The sequence below is a fragment of the Eulemur rufifrons genome, chromosome 7 (genome assembly GCF_041146395.1).
Source record: "Eulemur rufifrons isolate Redbay chromosome 7, OSU_ERuf_1, whole genome shotgun sequence".
NCBI classification, from domain to species: Eukaryota; Metazoa; Chordata; class Mammalia; order Primates; family Lemuridae; genus Eulemur; species Eulemur rufifrons.
This window is the reverse complement of record NC_090989.1, coordinates 160,533,699-160,550,698: the sequence shown is the minus strand read 5'-3', so window position 1 is coordinate 160,550,698 and position 17,000 is coordinate 160,533,699. Positions and strand designations below refer to the sequence as shown.

At 35.8% G+C, this 17,000-nt stretch overlaps 1 protein-coding gene across 12 annotated transcripts in view; it reads right to left on the bottom strand.

The window, feature by feature from the left end:
• The window catches only part of CCDC66 (coiled-coil domain containing 66), a 40,305-nt gene that overhangs the window by 10,254 nt on the left and 13,051 nt on the right, over positions 1 to 17,000 (bottom strand). For 7 of the 12 annotated variants that reach the window (XM_069475913.1, XM_069475909.1, XM_069475910.1 and 4 more), the window contains 4 exons: positions 14,151 to 14,272; positions 979 to 1,110; positions 331 to 581; positions 47 to 131 (listed from right to left, as the gene is read on the bottom strand). In XM_069475913.1, the coding sequence (XP_069332014.1) occupies positions 47 to 131; positions 331 to 581; positions 979 to 1,110; positions 14,151 to 14,272 (590 nt within the window). Of the gene's footprint in view, positions 1 to 46; positions 132 to 330; positions 582 to 978; positions 1,222 to 13,583; positions 13,675 to 14,150; positions 14,273 to 17,000 lie in introns of all 12 variants that reach the window. The other 5 variants (XM_069475915.1, XM_069475916.1, XM_069475917.1 and 2 more) reach the window with 4 other exon arrangements.

Genomic DNA, 17,000 nt, shown 5'->3' with positions numbered 1-17,000 from the left:
AAATATTACCTATTAAGGCAAATAACAATGTTTTACAATGCAATACCTGATGTTCTAACTGTTTTTGTCGACGTCTGTCTCGTTCCTCAATCTGAGCTGGGTCCAAGAGAGCAGTCATAGAACGGAGAAAGCTGGCAAGATACATACATTAGCTATTCAATAAATCCCAAAAAGGTAGGTTCAACAAGCTAAATCATTTTTGCTTTGGATAAATCTACTAACCATTCTATTTCAAAGAAAAATGCCATATCTGAAACCAATTAGACTAAGAGTCCTATCAAACCACGAAGATTTTCTTAAAAACCAATAAATACATAAGAATGAACTTACTTTGTTCTCTGATTGTCTACCATAACCACATCTCTAACAGGTTTTGCTATATGCTCCTCCTCTGAGGGTTCAACCTGGCTCCCAGTTGTAGGTGTAAAAACACTGCTGGTATCAGCCAGCTCCTGAGTGTCAGGAGAGACGCAGAAGTACTCTGGTTGTTTGTGTGTTGATCGAGAGGACAGTTGAGACTGAGAACCAGGATAACCCTTTAATGAATCAAAATGCATTGCCCATCTGTCATGTTCCTCACCCTAATTAAGACAAATAAGAATTGCTAAGAATTTTTCCAGTTATTCTCACATAAAATCCTAAATAACAAACATAATTTCTAAAAATCACTCAAAACCAGAACAAGAATCATAAAAATTAACAAAATTGTATTGTTTTGATTCCTTCTGCATTCAGATAACTAGCATGGAAAAAATGAGAAATTCAAAGAATCAGGAAATTTCTAAAAAGTTAGTTAAAAGCAGCAATGCAAAATCACATTAAATGCATTCAATGAAAACAGGTTCCCACGGGCAAATGTGGAATAATTTGAATACTCTGGTCTTGTCAAGCAGTTTCAGAATACCTCTAGGTTAATATGGTTACAGACTTTGAAATTATTATTTTTTTATTTTACAGACATTAAACCTCATAAGTTACCTTTGAATATATAATTTTTTCCTCTATTTTTCTTTGCCGGTCATCTTCTATTTGCTTATTCAATTCTTCAATCCATTTTCTCTGCTGTTCTTGTTTCACAGTACTGAAAGGGTGCTTCAGCAGCACTGTTTCCTAAACAACAGTCATCAAAATCATCTAAAGTTCAGTTCCTTTTCTAATCACCTTATATTTGTAAATCTTGCCAAAGTAATTTATACCGATTTAATCTAGTAAGGCATTTATCTATCTCTAAGAGGAGCAATAATTTCAAACAAAGAACTTAAAGAATTAAGTAGGTACATTCTGATTCTCAGAATCATATTTTAAACAAATACTGCCAGAGGGATATAAGAAGATATCTAAATGTAAGCAAAGGAAATTTTCTAATGAAACTTAGAAATTCTCCAAAACAATTATAAGGTTTTCAAAATTCTAATATAGTTACATTTAGAAGTTAAAAGAGTTACTGACAATTTAAAAATAGATGAATACTGTTTTACATTTGGCCTCGGAATATAATAAATATTGCCCTTGGACCAAGAATCAGTTGGATATAGGAAGATGTGTGAGAGCCAGAGGCTTTCCCTATCAAATCGTGTCTCTCTCTGGGATACCCTTCTTTTCTGATTCTGCTGCCACAGCTCTATCACAATCTGTGATGTTCCAATAAGAAACATATACTGTGTCCAGAATACGTCCTTGAATCCTAAGGAAAAAATAAAAACAGTAGCATAAAAGTTTGTCACTCTAATTTATGAGCATTTAAGTATGCTCTAAAAAAAGGGGAAAGAATATATTCTACTCAAGTTGTCCTGAAATGCCAACAGCCAAGCAACAAACATTTTATTACATGAAATAACTGCAGGACATAATTAAAGAAAAATGGCTTGACAGAATACTACGGGGACAGTATACCTCGTAATTTTACTTTCTGCCCTTGCCTTTACCAGAAACACTGGCAACACTCAGAGTTTACAACCCATTGCTTTGATCAAAGGAACTATTAAATATTTACACAAAAAGGAAAGATCCTAATGTCTCAGGTCCTCCTACATATTCTAAACAGATTAAAAACTATCATATTTATTTAAGCCTAAAAAAACCACCTTAAAAGGAGCATGAGCATTATCTTGAGGTAAATGATTTTTCTACCTCTAGAAATTTATTTTAGAGGTCAAAATGGGAAAAGAAAAACAAGCATGCAAATGGACCCTTTGTTTTTTTTTTGTTTTTTTTTTTTTTTTGTTGAGACAGAGTCTCACTTTGTTGCCCAGGCTAGAGTGAGTGCCGTGGCGTCAGCTTAGCTCACAGCAACCTCAGACTCCTCGGCTCAAGCGATCCTACTGCCTCAGCCTCCCGAGTAGCTGGGACTACAGGCATGCGCCACCATGCCCGGCTAATTTTTTCTATATAGATTTTTTTTTTAGTTGTCCATATAATGTCTTTCTATTTTTAGTAGAGACGGGGTCTCACTCAGGCTGGTCTCGAACTCCTGACCTTGAGCGATCCACCCGCCTCGGCCTCCCAGAGTGCTAGGATTACAGGCGTGAGCCACCGCGCCCGGCCCAAATGGACCCTTTGAACTCTCTAGAGGAAATTCTCAACAAGGCACTCAATCGTTTTGGAATGCTGTCAATCTTTAAGTCTGATGTAACCAGATCTGGTTCCACATTTTGATGTAGTGGCATTGTAAATTATTCAAGGATTAGATGCAAGTCAAAATTACCCTTAAAAATTCCTAAAATCACTCAAAATGTTTTATGTTTAAAACCTTGTAGACAATAGGCCGGGCGCGGTGGCTCACGCCTGTAATCCTAGCACTCTGGGAGGCCAGGTGGATCGCTCGAGGTCAGGAGTTCGAGACCAGCCTGAGCAAGAGCGAGACCTCATCTCTGCTAAAAATAGAAAGAAATTATCTGGCCAACTAAAGATATATATAGAAAAAATTAGCCGGGCATGGTGGCGCATGCCTGTAGTCCCAGCTACTCGAGAGGCTGAGGCAGTAGGATTGCTTAAGTCCAGGAGTTTGAGGTTGCTGTGAGCTAGGCTGACGCCATGGCACTCACTCTAGCCCAGGCAACAGAGCGAGACTCTGCCTCAAAATAAATAAATACATAAATAAAAAATAAAACCTTGTAGACAATTGAATAATCATTTCTCTCAATTCGGTCTTTAATTTCTCACTCAAAGATGCCTTACAAAGCCACTACCATTTGTTCACCATCTGAATCATTCATTTCCCTTTGTCACTAACTGGGAAAGCCTTTAAATTGTTCTTACATTCTTTTTTAAAGTTTCCCCCAATGTGCATTCAGAGGAATGAAAAAATAGGAGGAGAGGTGGTAGAATTATCCCTTTTGGTCTACTGAGCACAATCAGTTGAAGCCAAGTTAAGGCAGGTAATGTGTAGGATGTAAGACACACTGTAACAATGTTGTTTTGACTATCTTCTAGCACTCCCTCCCATTAATTCCTCCATATGGTTTAGGAAAGAAGCCTTTTCGTAGGCTCAGAGACGTTTTCAACTTATCTCCCTATTACTGATCTGAGATTTCCCTTTCCCTACATAAAAACCACTTTTCCAAATACCCATTTTGAACGCCTATTCTCATTACAGCCTTGGGTGAAGATTCCTTCAAAGGAACCCACTACATTTTAGCTATCTTCAAGTTATTCTGTTAGGTAGTGTTAGTCTCACTTCTAATACAAATGCTGTATGAATGACAGCTGCTAATTCAGAACTGAAAATTTTCAAATGGTCTACTACAGATGCTTCCATTCCATTTAGTTTTCCCCTTAAAGCAGTCTATAAAAATATGGCTCTAAGAAAGAACTCTCAATGGTGACTTAGCCACAGGCCAGAACAGCCCTCTTGCCAGCTCATAATTCCCCAGTTGAGACACCATCTGCCTGCCCACCTTGTCCACCAGCCAGGCAGAAAAGGCATTCAGGTGGGTGGTGGGGAACCCAGGGCACTGGGCTACAAAGATCAGGATCTCCCAAGAGCAAGAGCAGCAAAACAAAGAACTGAAATCACTTTAAAAAGAAAATTCCTTTGAACCTAAAAGTTACTTTAAAATCCCCCTATAGAACCAGAAGGCCCATAGAGGTTTAGCACATGGTTCAAAATTCCAGTTTTTTACATGCTTATTTGCCACGTATCCTCTTTGGAGTCACATCTATTAAAGCCTTTTGTCAATTTTAACATATTGAGTTGTTTTCTAATTACTGAATGTTGAGAATTTGAAAAAATATATTCTGAACTTAAGTCCTTCATCGGATAGGTACTTAGTAACTTTTTCTCTCTCTATCTTATAATCTTTTTTTTTTTTTTTTTTTTTTTTTGAGACAGAGTCTCACTCTGTTGCCCAGGCTAGAGTGAGTGCCGTGGCGTCAGCCTAGCTCACAGCAACCTCAAACTCCTGGGCTCAAGCGATCCTCCTGTCTCAGCCTCCCGAGTAGCTGGGACTACAGGCATGCACCACCATGCCCGGCTAATTTTTTCTATATATATATATTTTAGCTGTCCATATAATTTCTTTCTATTTTTAGTAGAGATGGGGTCTCGCTCTTGCTCAGGCTGGTCTCGAACTCCTGAGCTCAAACGATCTGCCCACCTCAGCCTCCCAGAGTGCTAGGATTACAGGCGTGAGCCACCGCGCCCGGCCTATTTTATAATCTTAACAGTAATCTTTAAAGAGCAGAACTTCTGACTACGGTCATTCATCAATTTTTTTTTTCTTTTATGGGTCATCCTTTCAGTGTTGTGCTAATAACTGAAAGGGGCAGCCTTGCTGAAATAACAGGAAAATATCTAAGGAACGATACAACGGTTCAGAGTACCCTGTTAACTCAGCTACAGCCATAAATCATCTTCACCCCTTTTTTATAATTCCTAAAGAAAAAGCCTGAATATCTTGATTCTCTCTGCCAACACACTTTCCCCCTTACTCCTTTTTCATCATGTTGGCCCTTTTCCCACCTTGGGAAAAGTAAAAAGTAAAATAAATTTCTGCTTTCTATCCTAATCTTTGGAGAAATTTTTCTCAAACCCACGTGCACCAGCACTCCACCTGCAACAGAAGGAATGGCCTGAAAAAAAAACGGAAAAAATATTTTCTGTCTCTTTAAAACATCCTCCACTTTTTGAGAACTAAAACCTGCATCCTTGTCTAAGGCCAGAGGTTGGGAGAGGCAGAGTAATGTCTTTTGTTCTTTGTGCTACAGGAGATGGTAGAGCTCATAGGATTGTCTTCAGCAGAGATGGTACGATTAGAATCATCAACTGCAACAGAACAGCCATTCAAACTGGAGAGAGATGTCGTCTTTTTTTTTTTTTTTAAGACATGGGGTTGCACTATGTTGTCCAGATTGGAGTGCGGAGTGTCTATCTATAGGCGTCATCATAGCAGCCTCAAACCCCTGGGCTCAAGCAATCCTCCCAACTTAGCCTTCCAAGTAGCTGAGACTACAGGCATGCACCACCAGGCCCTGCTGATTGTGATTTTGATTTACATTTCTCTAATGATTTGTTATTTTGAGCACTTTTTTCACATACCTGTTATCCATTTGTATGTCCTCTTTTGGGAAATGTCTATTCATGTCCTTTGCCCACTTTTTAATGAGATAAGATTTTTCTGCTGATTGAATTCCTTGTATATTCTGGATATGAGTGCCTTGTCAGGTAAATAGTTTGCAAATAATCAAACTATTGAAGAGACAGGTTGTCTCTTCTCTGTTTATGTTTGCTTTGCTGTGCAGAAGCTTTTTAGTTTAATATAGTTTTCTTTTGCCTGTGCTTTTAAGGTCTTAGCCATAAACTCTTTGTCTAAACCAATGTCTTGGAGTGTTTCCCTTATGTTTTCTTCTAATAGTCTTACAGTTTCAGGTCTTAGGTTTAAGCCTCCTTTTAAAAAAATTCATTATCTACAGATATCTTCTGTAAGACAAGAACTTCAATATGCTCCCACATCCTTTGATCTTGCCATCCTCTGCCAACCCATTAATGATGATATTAACTTTTAATTTCTAGTTATTAAGGGTATTTTCTCTTGTTACTCTCAGTAATTTATAAAGACAACTATCAATTTTACTAACCTATGAAATAAGTTTTCTTCATAAATCTCAATTTGTTTTCAATATGGGCCTTTTTATAAAAATTGTCAGAGCACTTCCATTCCTAAAGAAATTTTATCATCTCCTCTTATTTGAATGATAATTTGGCTGGATATAAAATTCTAAGTTTTAAGTTCTTTTCCATTGATGTGTTAAAAATAAGATTCCAGTTATATTGCATTCAGTTTTGCTATTGAAAAACTGATGTCAAACTCTTTTATATAGCCTGCTCTTTCTTTCTGTAAGCTTTTTAGAATTTGTGTTCTTATTCTTACATTTCACTTTAGTGTGTGTAGATGGGATATTCCTCATTCTCTTTTGTAGTGTTCTATGGGTCCTTTAAATCTGAGGTTAGTCTTTTCATTCTGGAAAACAGATCTCAATTACTTTTTCTATCTTTTTTTTTTTTTTTTTGTGAGGCAGAGTCCCGCTCTGTCACCCTGGCTAGTGTGCCGTGGCGTCAGCCTAGCTCACAGCAACCTCAAACTCCTGGGCTCAAGCGATCCTCCTGCCTCAGCCTCCCAAGTAGCTGGGACTACAGGAATGAGCCACCATGCCCGGCTAATTTTTTTCTATATATTTTTAGTTGTCCAGCTAATTTCTTTTTATTTTTTAGTAGAGACGGGGTCTCGCTCTTGCTCAGGCTGGTTTTGAACTCTTGAGCTCAAAAGATCTGCTTGACTTGGCCTCCCAGAGAGCTAGGATTCTCAATTACTTTTTCAAATCTTTTCCCCTCTTCATTTTTTTTACACTCTTCTTTGAGCTATTATCTACCTGAATGTTCGAGTTTCATTTTTTTTTTTTCACATTGCCTTAAAATTTTTTTCCCTATTTATCTGTCCCCCTTTTCAAGACTTTTTCTAAATCTGGTCCTCCAAGTATTTATTTATTCCCTAAGTTATTGTATTTCTAAATTCAACTATTTTATGTTTCACATCTAAACTTTCTGCTTAGTTTTCTTAATGCCATCTTATTACTGGTAATACGTTCCTATATTTCTTTTATTACATTTATTAGGCTAAATTTATTAACTCACTTGTCCAAATATTTTTGTTTCTGATATCCTCTGTTATTTTTCCTTTGAAATAGCTGTGTTCTTCCAATATTTTGTTATTTGAGTGAGCTTGTTTTTCTGGCATTATCAGCCACACTTGTCTAGCAATGAGCAGCCAATAAAACTGAGTGAGTAGGGATGGTGGAAAGCAGACTAGCTAAAAGGTGGAAAGTTCCAGGCATAAGGTTAAACCATAATTACTCCCCACCCTTCAAAACAACTCCTTAGGTCAGAGCTTCATTCTTTGGGAACACTCCTTGTATTGTAATGGTATTTCCTCAGCCCTGAGACTTTAAGGCAGGAAGGGTTGGGTAGTAGTTCCTGATTTTTCCAGCTCTTTGCAAGAAGATTCAAGCAAGCACTGCCTAAGATTTTATTCTGGAGAACAGCTAGAACAATGATGTCAATTATAGTAAATGTAGGGTGAGGCATTATTTGTTTTAGGTCAATGGCACACGGGGAGGAGGGAAAGCAGTTTAGCAGAGTAGAACTCCATCAGTTTATTTCCTATTTTATTCCCCAACAGATGCTGGGTTAACATCCACTCCAGGCTACCTACCAATACAAAAGATGAACAAAATACCCCTCCCCCTCAGTTTTTCCAGTATCTTAGGGAGTAGTATCAGCAGTTTACACTAGAACTCAGTGTCTTGAGATCATGGGATCTTAGTATTTATTTGAGTCTGTAAAGCTTATTTGTTGTCAATATTTTCTGCTTGACTTTTATTTTTGGTTATGTTTTTCTTACAACATTATAGCAAATTGTGTAATAATAGAGCAAATGTTCCACTGACATTTGAGAATCTGAACTGTGTGTTTATAGAAAATAAAATTACTGACACATTATATTGTCCAAATCCTCTGATAATACCCTGACAAAACTATGCCATTTCTCCAATTTCTGTTTGACTCATGAATCACTTAATTCAGAGAATTCACTGCTTTTACATCTTTAATTACTGATTCTGCTTTTTATAAAAATAAATTATTCTGTGTCAACAGCTTTCTTTCCAGAAGTAATGTTTCCAAAATTACTATCATCAATTTTGCTTTTTGTTTGTTTAGATTTTGACTGGCTTACATTACCTATTTTTCTATTTAATTTACTATTCTTTTTTTAGAGAGAGGGGTCTCATTATGTTGCCCAGGCTGGCCCTGGACTCCTGGGTGCAAGCAATCCTCTCACCTGAGCCTCCCAAGTAGCTGGGACTACAGGCACATGCCACCATGCCCAGCTATATAATCTATTTTTAGTAATGTATAATTTTATTGCAGATGTGTCTCTTTTAAGCAAGTCTTTGGGGTTCTCATACCTCTGCTTTTTTTTATTTATTTATTTATTTTTACCTCTGCTGTTTTAACAAAGGATATTTTGACTTTTTAGAGTTGACTTTTGTTATCTTGCTGGTAATATTTATTTTGTAGTATTTGTACACACTATGTTGGTGATATTGTTTATAATTATACTAGTGATTACCTAAGTCTTTTCTACATTCTTTAACCTTTATCTGATTTTTCACAATCATAATTAACTCTGTATTTATGGAAAGATCACACAACATATAAACAAATACTTTGCAGAATATTCTAGCAAAACAAAAGCGTAACAAACAAAACTGGAAAGTTCCCCTTTATTTCCACTACTCTGAACCACAGTTAGACAATGTCCACAATCTGTTTGTTCTCTTTTCATTTATATGTGTGTATGTGTATATAAATATACATATGTGCTCATAAGTCTTTTAAATTTTTCTTTAAATATAGATATGGTTATACGTACTATGCAACTTACCTTTTTCATTTCACAATGTCTTAGAGACTTGTCAGCTGTACATTCCTTTTTACCACAAACTCTGTAACTGCGTTTTAATTCTGATTCATTTTTCTGACTCAGAAATAATATTTAAGAATTTTTCTTATTTTAAAAAAAAGTTGCAAGGGAAAATCCTTGGGAGGAATATTTTATAAATTTTTCCAGGACTGAGTATGTCTTTATGTTCCCTTTATATATGAACATGTTGCCCAGGCATTAAATTTTTTAGTCCAGTTTTTATCTAGCAAACCTTTATAAATATTGCTCTATTATCTACAAAGGAGAAATCTAAGGTCACCTTGATTTTTGTTGTCTTCTTATGCTTAAATGCTTGAAGTAGTCTATCCTTGTTCTTGAAATTCAAAAACTTACTAGGATGGCTGGGCACGGTGGCTCATGCCTATAATCCTAGCACTCTGGGAGGCCGAGGCAGGCGATCGTTTGAGCTCAGGAGTTCGAGACTAGCCTGAGCAAGAGCGAGACCCTGTCTCTACTAAAAATAGAAAGAATTTAGCTGGACAACTAAAAATATATAGAAAAAAAGTTAGCCGGGCATGGTGGCTCATGCCTGTAGTCCCAGCTACTTGGGAGGCTGGGGCAGAAGGATCACTTGAGCCCAGGAGTTTGAGGTTACTGTGAGCTAGGCTGACGCCACAGCACTGTAGCTCAGTCAACAGAGTGAAACTGTCTCAAAGAAAGAAAAAAAAAAAAGGAAACTGAATCACCCTCCCTCCTCATTCTCCTCGCAAAAAAAGGAAAAAAAAAAAAAAAACCTTTTAGAATAAACAAATTCAGCAAAGTTGCAGGATACAAAGGCAACACACAAATATCAGTTGTATTTCTATATACTAACAAAGAACATGTAGAAAAGGAAATTAAGAAAACAATTCCATATACAATAGCATCAAAAAGAATAAAATACTTAGGAATAAACTTAACCAAGGGTGTGAAAGACTTGTACACTGAAAACTACAAAACACTACTAAAAGAAATCAATAAATGGAAAGACATCCAGTGTTCATGACTCGAAGACTTAATACTGTTAAGAAATCAATATTACCCAAAGTGATCTATAGATTGAACACAATCTCTATAAAAATATCAATGACACTTTTTTGTAGAAATAGAAAAATCCAGCCTAAAATTCATATGGAATCTCAAGAAGCCACAGATAACCAAAACAATCACAAAAAAGAAGAAAGCTGGAGGAGTCACACTTCCTAATTTCAAAACTTGTTACAAAGCTATTGTAAACAAAACAATGAGGCAATGGCATAACGACAGACATACAGACTAACGGAATAGAATAGAGAACCCAGAAATAAATCCTCACATACACAATATAATAAAACAATTTTGGACAAGGAGGCCAAGACCATTCCATGGGGAAAGGACAGTCTTTTCAACAACGGTGCTGGGAAAAACTGGATATCCACACGCAAAAGAATAAAGTTGGGCCCTTATCTTACACCATATATAAAGATGGAACAAAGACCTAAACATAAGAGCTAAAACTCTTGGAAGAAAACACAGGAGAAAAGCTCACTTCATGATAATCCAATTTGGCAATTTCTTGGATATGACACCAAAAGCACAGGTAACAAAAGAAAAAACTAGATAAAATGGACTTCATCAAAATTTAAAACTTACGTGCACGAAAGGACACTATTATCAAGGAGTAAAAAGACAACCCACAGAATGAAGAAAATAATTGCAAATCATGTATATGATAAGGGACTAACATACAGAATACATAAAGAACTTCTACAACTCAACAACAAACAACAACTTGATTAAAAAATGGACAAAGGGCTGAATAGACATTTCTCCAAGGATATGCAAATGGCCAATAAGCACATGAAAAAATGTTCCACATCACTAATCATCAGGGAAGTGCAAATCAAAACCACAATGATACCATTTGACACCCATTAGGATAGCTATTGTCAATAAATCAGAAAATAAGTGTTGGTGAGAATGTGGAGAAATTAGAACCTTTGAGCACTGCTGATAGGGACTGTAAAATCATGCAGCTGCTACGGAAAGCATTGGAATGATTAAACAAAAAATAACCACATTAAAATTGGTAAAAATTTTAACATAAAAAATTAAATATAAAATTATCACATAATCCAGCAATTCCACTTCTGAGTATATAACCAAAAGAACTGAAATAGGAACTCAAACAGATTACTTGTACACCAATGTTCAATAGCAATATTATTCATAATACCCAAAAGGCAGAAACAACCCAAATGTCCATTAATAGGTAAATGGATAAACTACGTACATACATACAGTGGAATATTATTCAGTCATAGAAAGAAGTTAAATTCTGACACATGCTACAGCACCTTTTGAAGACATTATGCTAAGTGAAATAAGCCAGTCATAAAAGGACAAATATTATATGATTTTATTTATATGAGGTACCTAAAATAGTCAAATTTAGAGACAGAAAGTAGAATGGTGGTGGCAAGGGGTAGGGAGAAATGGGAGTTATTACTTAACAAGTATAGTTTTAGTTTGGGATGATGAAAAAGTTCTGAAGATGTATGGTAGCAATGGTTGTACAACGTGAATGTACTTAATGCCACCAAACCATACACTTTAAAAATGGTTAAAATAGTAAATTTTATGTTATGCATACTTTACCACAATTTAAAAAAATTTTTAAAAGAAGGAAAAGTAAAAAATGTGAGAAACTTTTTGTTAGTCAAATGCACAACTATAGTCTACTGGTAGGAATAAGAAGCTAGCAGAATGAACACCTCACTTTCTACCCCATGTTAAACAGTACAACAGAATATCCTCTTAAGAGACTTTCCAGGGAGGGGAAGCCATTAGGGAAAGCCAAGTTTTCATAAAGGTGAGGTATTCTCAAAAACGCTGAGGCACAGTGGCCTGTGCCGATAGTCCCAGCTAGTGGGGATGTTACGCAGGAGGATGGATCACCTGAACCCAGGAGTTCGAGGCCATAGTGTGCTAGGATGGCACGTGTCCAGCCTGGGCAACATGGCAAGACTCTGTTTCTTGGGGGGAAAAAAAAAAAAAAAGGCTGAGGCTGTAATTAGAATTAGAAATACAAAATGAGTTTTAAAATGGACAGTATAAAAGAATGTATATAAAAGAATAATATAGGGATGAAAAATACAAGGCTGTACAGACAGAATTCAACTGGGAGAGGGGTGAGACTAGAGAATCAAGATGAGAGAAGAAAGGAAACTGGCGAGAGGACTGACCCTGAACACTCTCAGGGCTCTAAACAGACCTGCTTTGTAAATTATAAGTTAACCAAAACTTCATTAGCATATTTTCTATGTCACTCACTATTCTAAGCACTTTACATGCATTACCTCATGTTTTAACAAAAGAGGCTTTGGTGACTGCAACCAAACTTCTCTTCCCAATTATAGGAAGAAGCTAACTAACTAGATATACAAAGAGTATAAATAGTTGGCCACTGTTGGGCTTTCTGAAAAAAAATATTCTCAGGTATTTGAGAAGGGGGCTTTTTTGTTACACAGTTAATTCCTTTTCCCTCAATAATATCTCTCCAATTTCAGACCACATTCACATACAAAAACACAAAAACTGCATTTAAATAGTAAAAGAATGAGCAAATGATCATACTCTCGGTTGTCCATCCCTAAATTTAGTATGTTTCCCTTTCTAGTTGTTCTCCCATCACCAACCTCACACTTCTGACTCCAAAATTAGAATAACTTTATTGGTTTTTTGATTATAAAAAAAAATACATGCTATCATTAAAAAAATATACACAAAATACTTAAAAATCTAAAAGTCACCTCAAGTGATTAATTCTTCACATGTATTAATAATCACAGTATGGACTACCTCCAGGTAATAAATGACCTAAAAGAACACACACATTGAGAAATAATAAAAGATATACTAACATTTCAACCTAAAATATGATAACTGGAAATATTTAACAACTTTAGCAATAAAGATTCCTCAATCCTAACGTTGAAAAATAAATAAGCCAACAAATGATACCAACTTATGAAAAGTTAGTTTTAGTTGTGCTTTTAGTGGTGTCTGCATACATCAACTTCTAAACTTCACACACTTAAAATTATCACCCATACTCTAGATTTTTCCAAAATAACTTCTATCAAGATTTATTGTCTTTTCAGTCAAAGTGTTCTGGGGATAACAAATACAATTCAGTTTTCATTTCTTTTATTGATGTAAAATTATTAACAGATAAAAGTGTTTGATGTAGGTAAGTCAGCCCTAGGTGGAGCAAAACAGACAGCCATGCAAACAATCCAACCTCAAGGGGTTCTATAAGAAATCTACCTAAGTCAGCCACAATGCTGAAAATTTCTACCATCAGAATCATCCCTTTAGAATACTGCATTATTTTCAGAATACATTTGTTAAAATGTCAATGTGCACAAAGAGGAAGGGATAATACATTTAAAAAATAATGGTTAATAACTTTTTTAAATTTAAGGAACATAATATACTCAGTAAAAATTAACTGGTAATTAAAAATAAAGAGGACTTAGATCCACTCCTTCAAAGGAAATAGGTTATATAGAGGTCAAGTATTAAAGAGATTAAACATTCAAAGTAGTGACAATTAGAACTTACCTCTAAAATCTGACTAGCTCTAAGTAGTGAATGCCCATCAGCCCGGACCACCATAACCTGACTAGGAGATTGTGATAGAATGCTTGAAGAGCTAGCAGAAGTCTAAAAACAGAAAAACAAGGGCACTTTATCTAAAATTAAACACAGATAAAACTTAATAATCATAAACATACTACCCAAGGGACATGCGGTATATACTTATGTTTGATAAGCAAACACTTATATTTGACCAGATAACCTTGTGGCGGATACACAACTCTATCACATGGTTAGTCACAGAGTTTTGTGTGCATTTAAAAAATCACAGAGCTCCTTCATAAGAGCCTAAATGAAGTACTGGGGGCCTCTACACTCACCTAACACCACAGCAAGACAACTTATAGAATGTAAACAGAGACTAGTTGACATCATAATTATTTTCAAAATAACACTGTTTTTCATATGAAAAGGGCTTTTTAAAAAAAAATAAGCTTTAAAAATAAGTTTTATTACATGAACATTGCTTCACATTTTTAAAATTGCAATTAAGATGTCTTATGTTCCACAAATAGTTTTTGATACTCTTACCCTAGATTGGTCAAGAATTTCAAGTTTTTCCCACGTTATTTTATCACTTTCAGATTTTTTCCAAGGATCATTCCATTTTTCAGAAGCTTCTTTTTCTTTCTTCTTCAAAGCAACCTGTTCATCTGTAAATAATGTCCTTTTTAAAAAATTGTACAAAAACTGCAAAAAAAAGAATTATATAAACAAATCATGACCTTTTTAATAAATGCAGATTCTAACACAGATCTAATCAAAACTGGTTTTTAGGGAGGAGATTAACTCACAAGGCAGAGAGGAATTTTTAGGGAAATAAAAGAAAAAGTGTAATCAGAACCAAACTTAGGAACAGCACAATGAATGTAAAAATGCTTGTTTTATTACAATTATCAATAAGAAGTAATTTTATCAGAATAATTTATTTTATGTTAATTATTCTTAGGTGCAACTTTCCTAAATGTTCATTCAGTTATTACTAAGAGCATTAAAAGCTGGAACTCTGGAGTTAGAGAACCCTGGGGACAAATTCAAGTTCAGCCACTTCCTAGCTAAGTGACTATGAGCAAACTGCTGTTAACCTCTCTAAATCTCAGTTTCTTCTTCTGTAAAACAGGGATAGTAATAGTGCCTATTTCAGTATAGGGTCTGGCACAATGTAAACATGCAATAAATGTTAGCTGTTATTTCTCATTTATTGCTGAAAAGTAAACAATATAAAACCCTGTGTCCAACAGACACAGTAAAAACTAAACACCAAATCAACAGTTCCTTAAATACAAAATTCAGAGATGTATAAATCTAAATTCCAAGAAAATTAATGGAAGCATGACTTAATGAGATGCGTTTTGCTAACAGTATCAAGTTAAAAAAAAAAAAAGTAAACTTTTTAAAGACAATAATTAAAGCATAAAATTTCAGTCATTTCCAAGTAGTTCCATCTTATTTCAGAAATTTGGTATTGTATTTGGATGTTAAAATTTGTGTTGAAAGAAAATATTTAAAGCTGAAATTGTGATATAAGCACACATCAGACCTCCAAACCTTCTGATACTGCTACTGAAACTGCCCTTTCAAATCAATAAAAAGGGCTTAATGGCCTAGCTAAAAATAATGATAATAATTAGCCACTGTCCTCCTGTTTATTTCTCTGTAGTTGCTACTCTGCAGCCACATAGCTGGTGGTCATAAAGATTCTTAGCTTTCTCCATAGATAATATCACCTTTTGGAAACCTAGGGGTAGTTTCTGAGATATCTTCCAGGTCCGTCCCCAATTTTAGGGGAATGGTTGACCCACCCAGACCAGCAGCCCATACCGATGAACTGACTCAACTAATCTTGTGACCCCACCCACCGAACCCAGCCAATGAGCAGATTCAATTGCCTACACCAAACTGTCTTTAAAAACCCTGTCTCCCAAATTCTTGGGAGGCCGATTTGAGAAATTTCTCCCATATGCAAAATAAACTCTTTCTCTGCCGTAAACCCTACTGACTCAGCATATTGGCTTCCTCTTGGGCAGCGGACAAATGAACCTGGTTGGGCAGCAACACTACCAAAAATTTACTTTCTTCATTCTTCTGTTACCTTGACTTCCAACATCAATTCATTCCCTACTTCTGCTGCTTATCTCTTTTTCTAAATCACTCATGCCAGCAAGGTTTGCCTCACAGGACTTCCTCGTTGAATGGAGGATGAAGCCCATTTCATGCCTTTAGTATATCTAGTCCTAAGAAATACAACTATTATGTCATCCATTTTGCCAACTGTGGTACCTGAACCCTAAATTGAATCTATGAAATAACAGTTGTTTCTTAGTTATATAGTCCACAGGCTAAAATAGTGCAATAAGCTTATTTCTGTCTAGAATACACCACCTGATTACCATATTGCTTATTCTTGATTAGAATGTTTTGGTTATTTGAAAAACTGAAATCAATTTTTCAATAAAACCATTCTTATACCCACAGGATTTCTGTAATGGAAAAATATGAAAAAAGATTTTCAGGAAATGAGAAAAGCTTAATCTTTGAGCTACAGGGGCTCCAGAATGATACAGGTGACAGGAATGTTTTTGGTGCACACCACAGGGTACCAAATAAAAAGATACAAACTACCGTAACATGAAACCACAAAGCTTCTGCATTTGCAGAGAACTACTTTAGATGTCAAATGTTATAAAACAAGACTTTGGGTAATAACCATACTAAAAGATATACAGCTGGCCCTCCACATCTGTGGGTTCCACATCTGCAGATTCAACCAATCACAGATAAAAAATATTTGGGGGAAAAAAATGGTTGCATTTACACTGAACATGTACAGATTCTGTCAATATTTCCTAAACAATACACTGTAACTATTTACATAGCATTTACATTGCATTAGGTATTATAAATAATCTAGAGATGATTTAAAGTATATGTGAGGATGTGTATAGTTTATAAGCAAATACTATACCATTTTATATAAGGGACTTGAGTATCCATGCATTTTGGCATGGGGTGGACATGTCCTGGAACCAATCCCTCAGATGTCGTGGGACCACTTTACTTTGAAGGAAACCAAAATGTTTCATCCCAAAATATACTTGTCATATTTTGAAATGCCTGTTCAGAGGGCCGGCAAACAGAAGTAGCCTTGCAGCTGCCTTTTGTGGAGATTTCCTCTGTAGAGAAAATCTGCCTTGATGCAGCCAGGCTTTCTCTGGGGGCCCTCCCTTATCCAGATGTCGAAAAGATTAACTGAGGAGTCTGACACCTTCAAAGGTCAGAAAGAAACATTTACCATCTATTCTCTCTGAGGGCTGCTACCTGTAATGTTTCATCTGCACAACAAAGACCACTTCTGCTAGCCAGGACTCTTCTTCTCCCCCT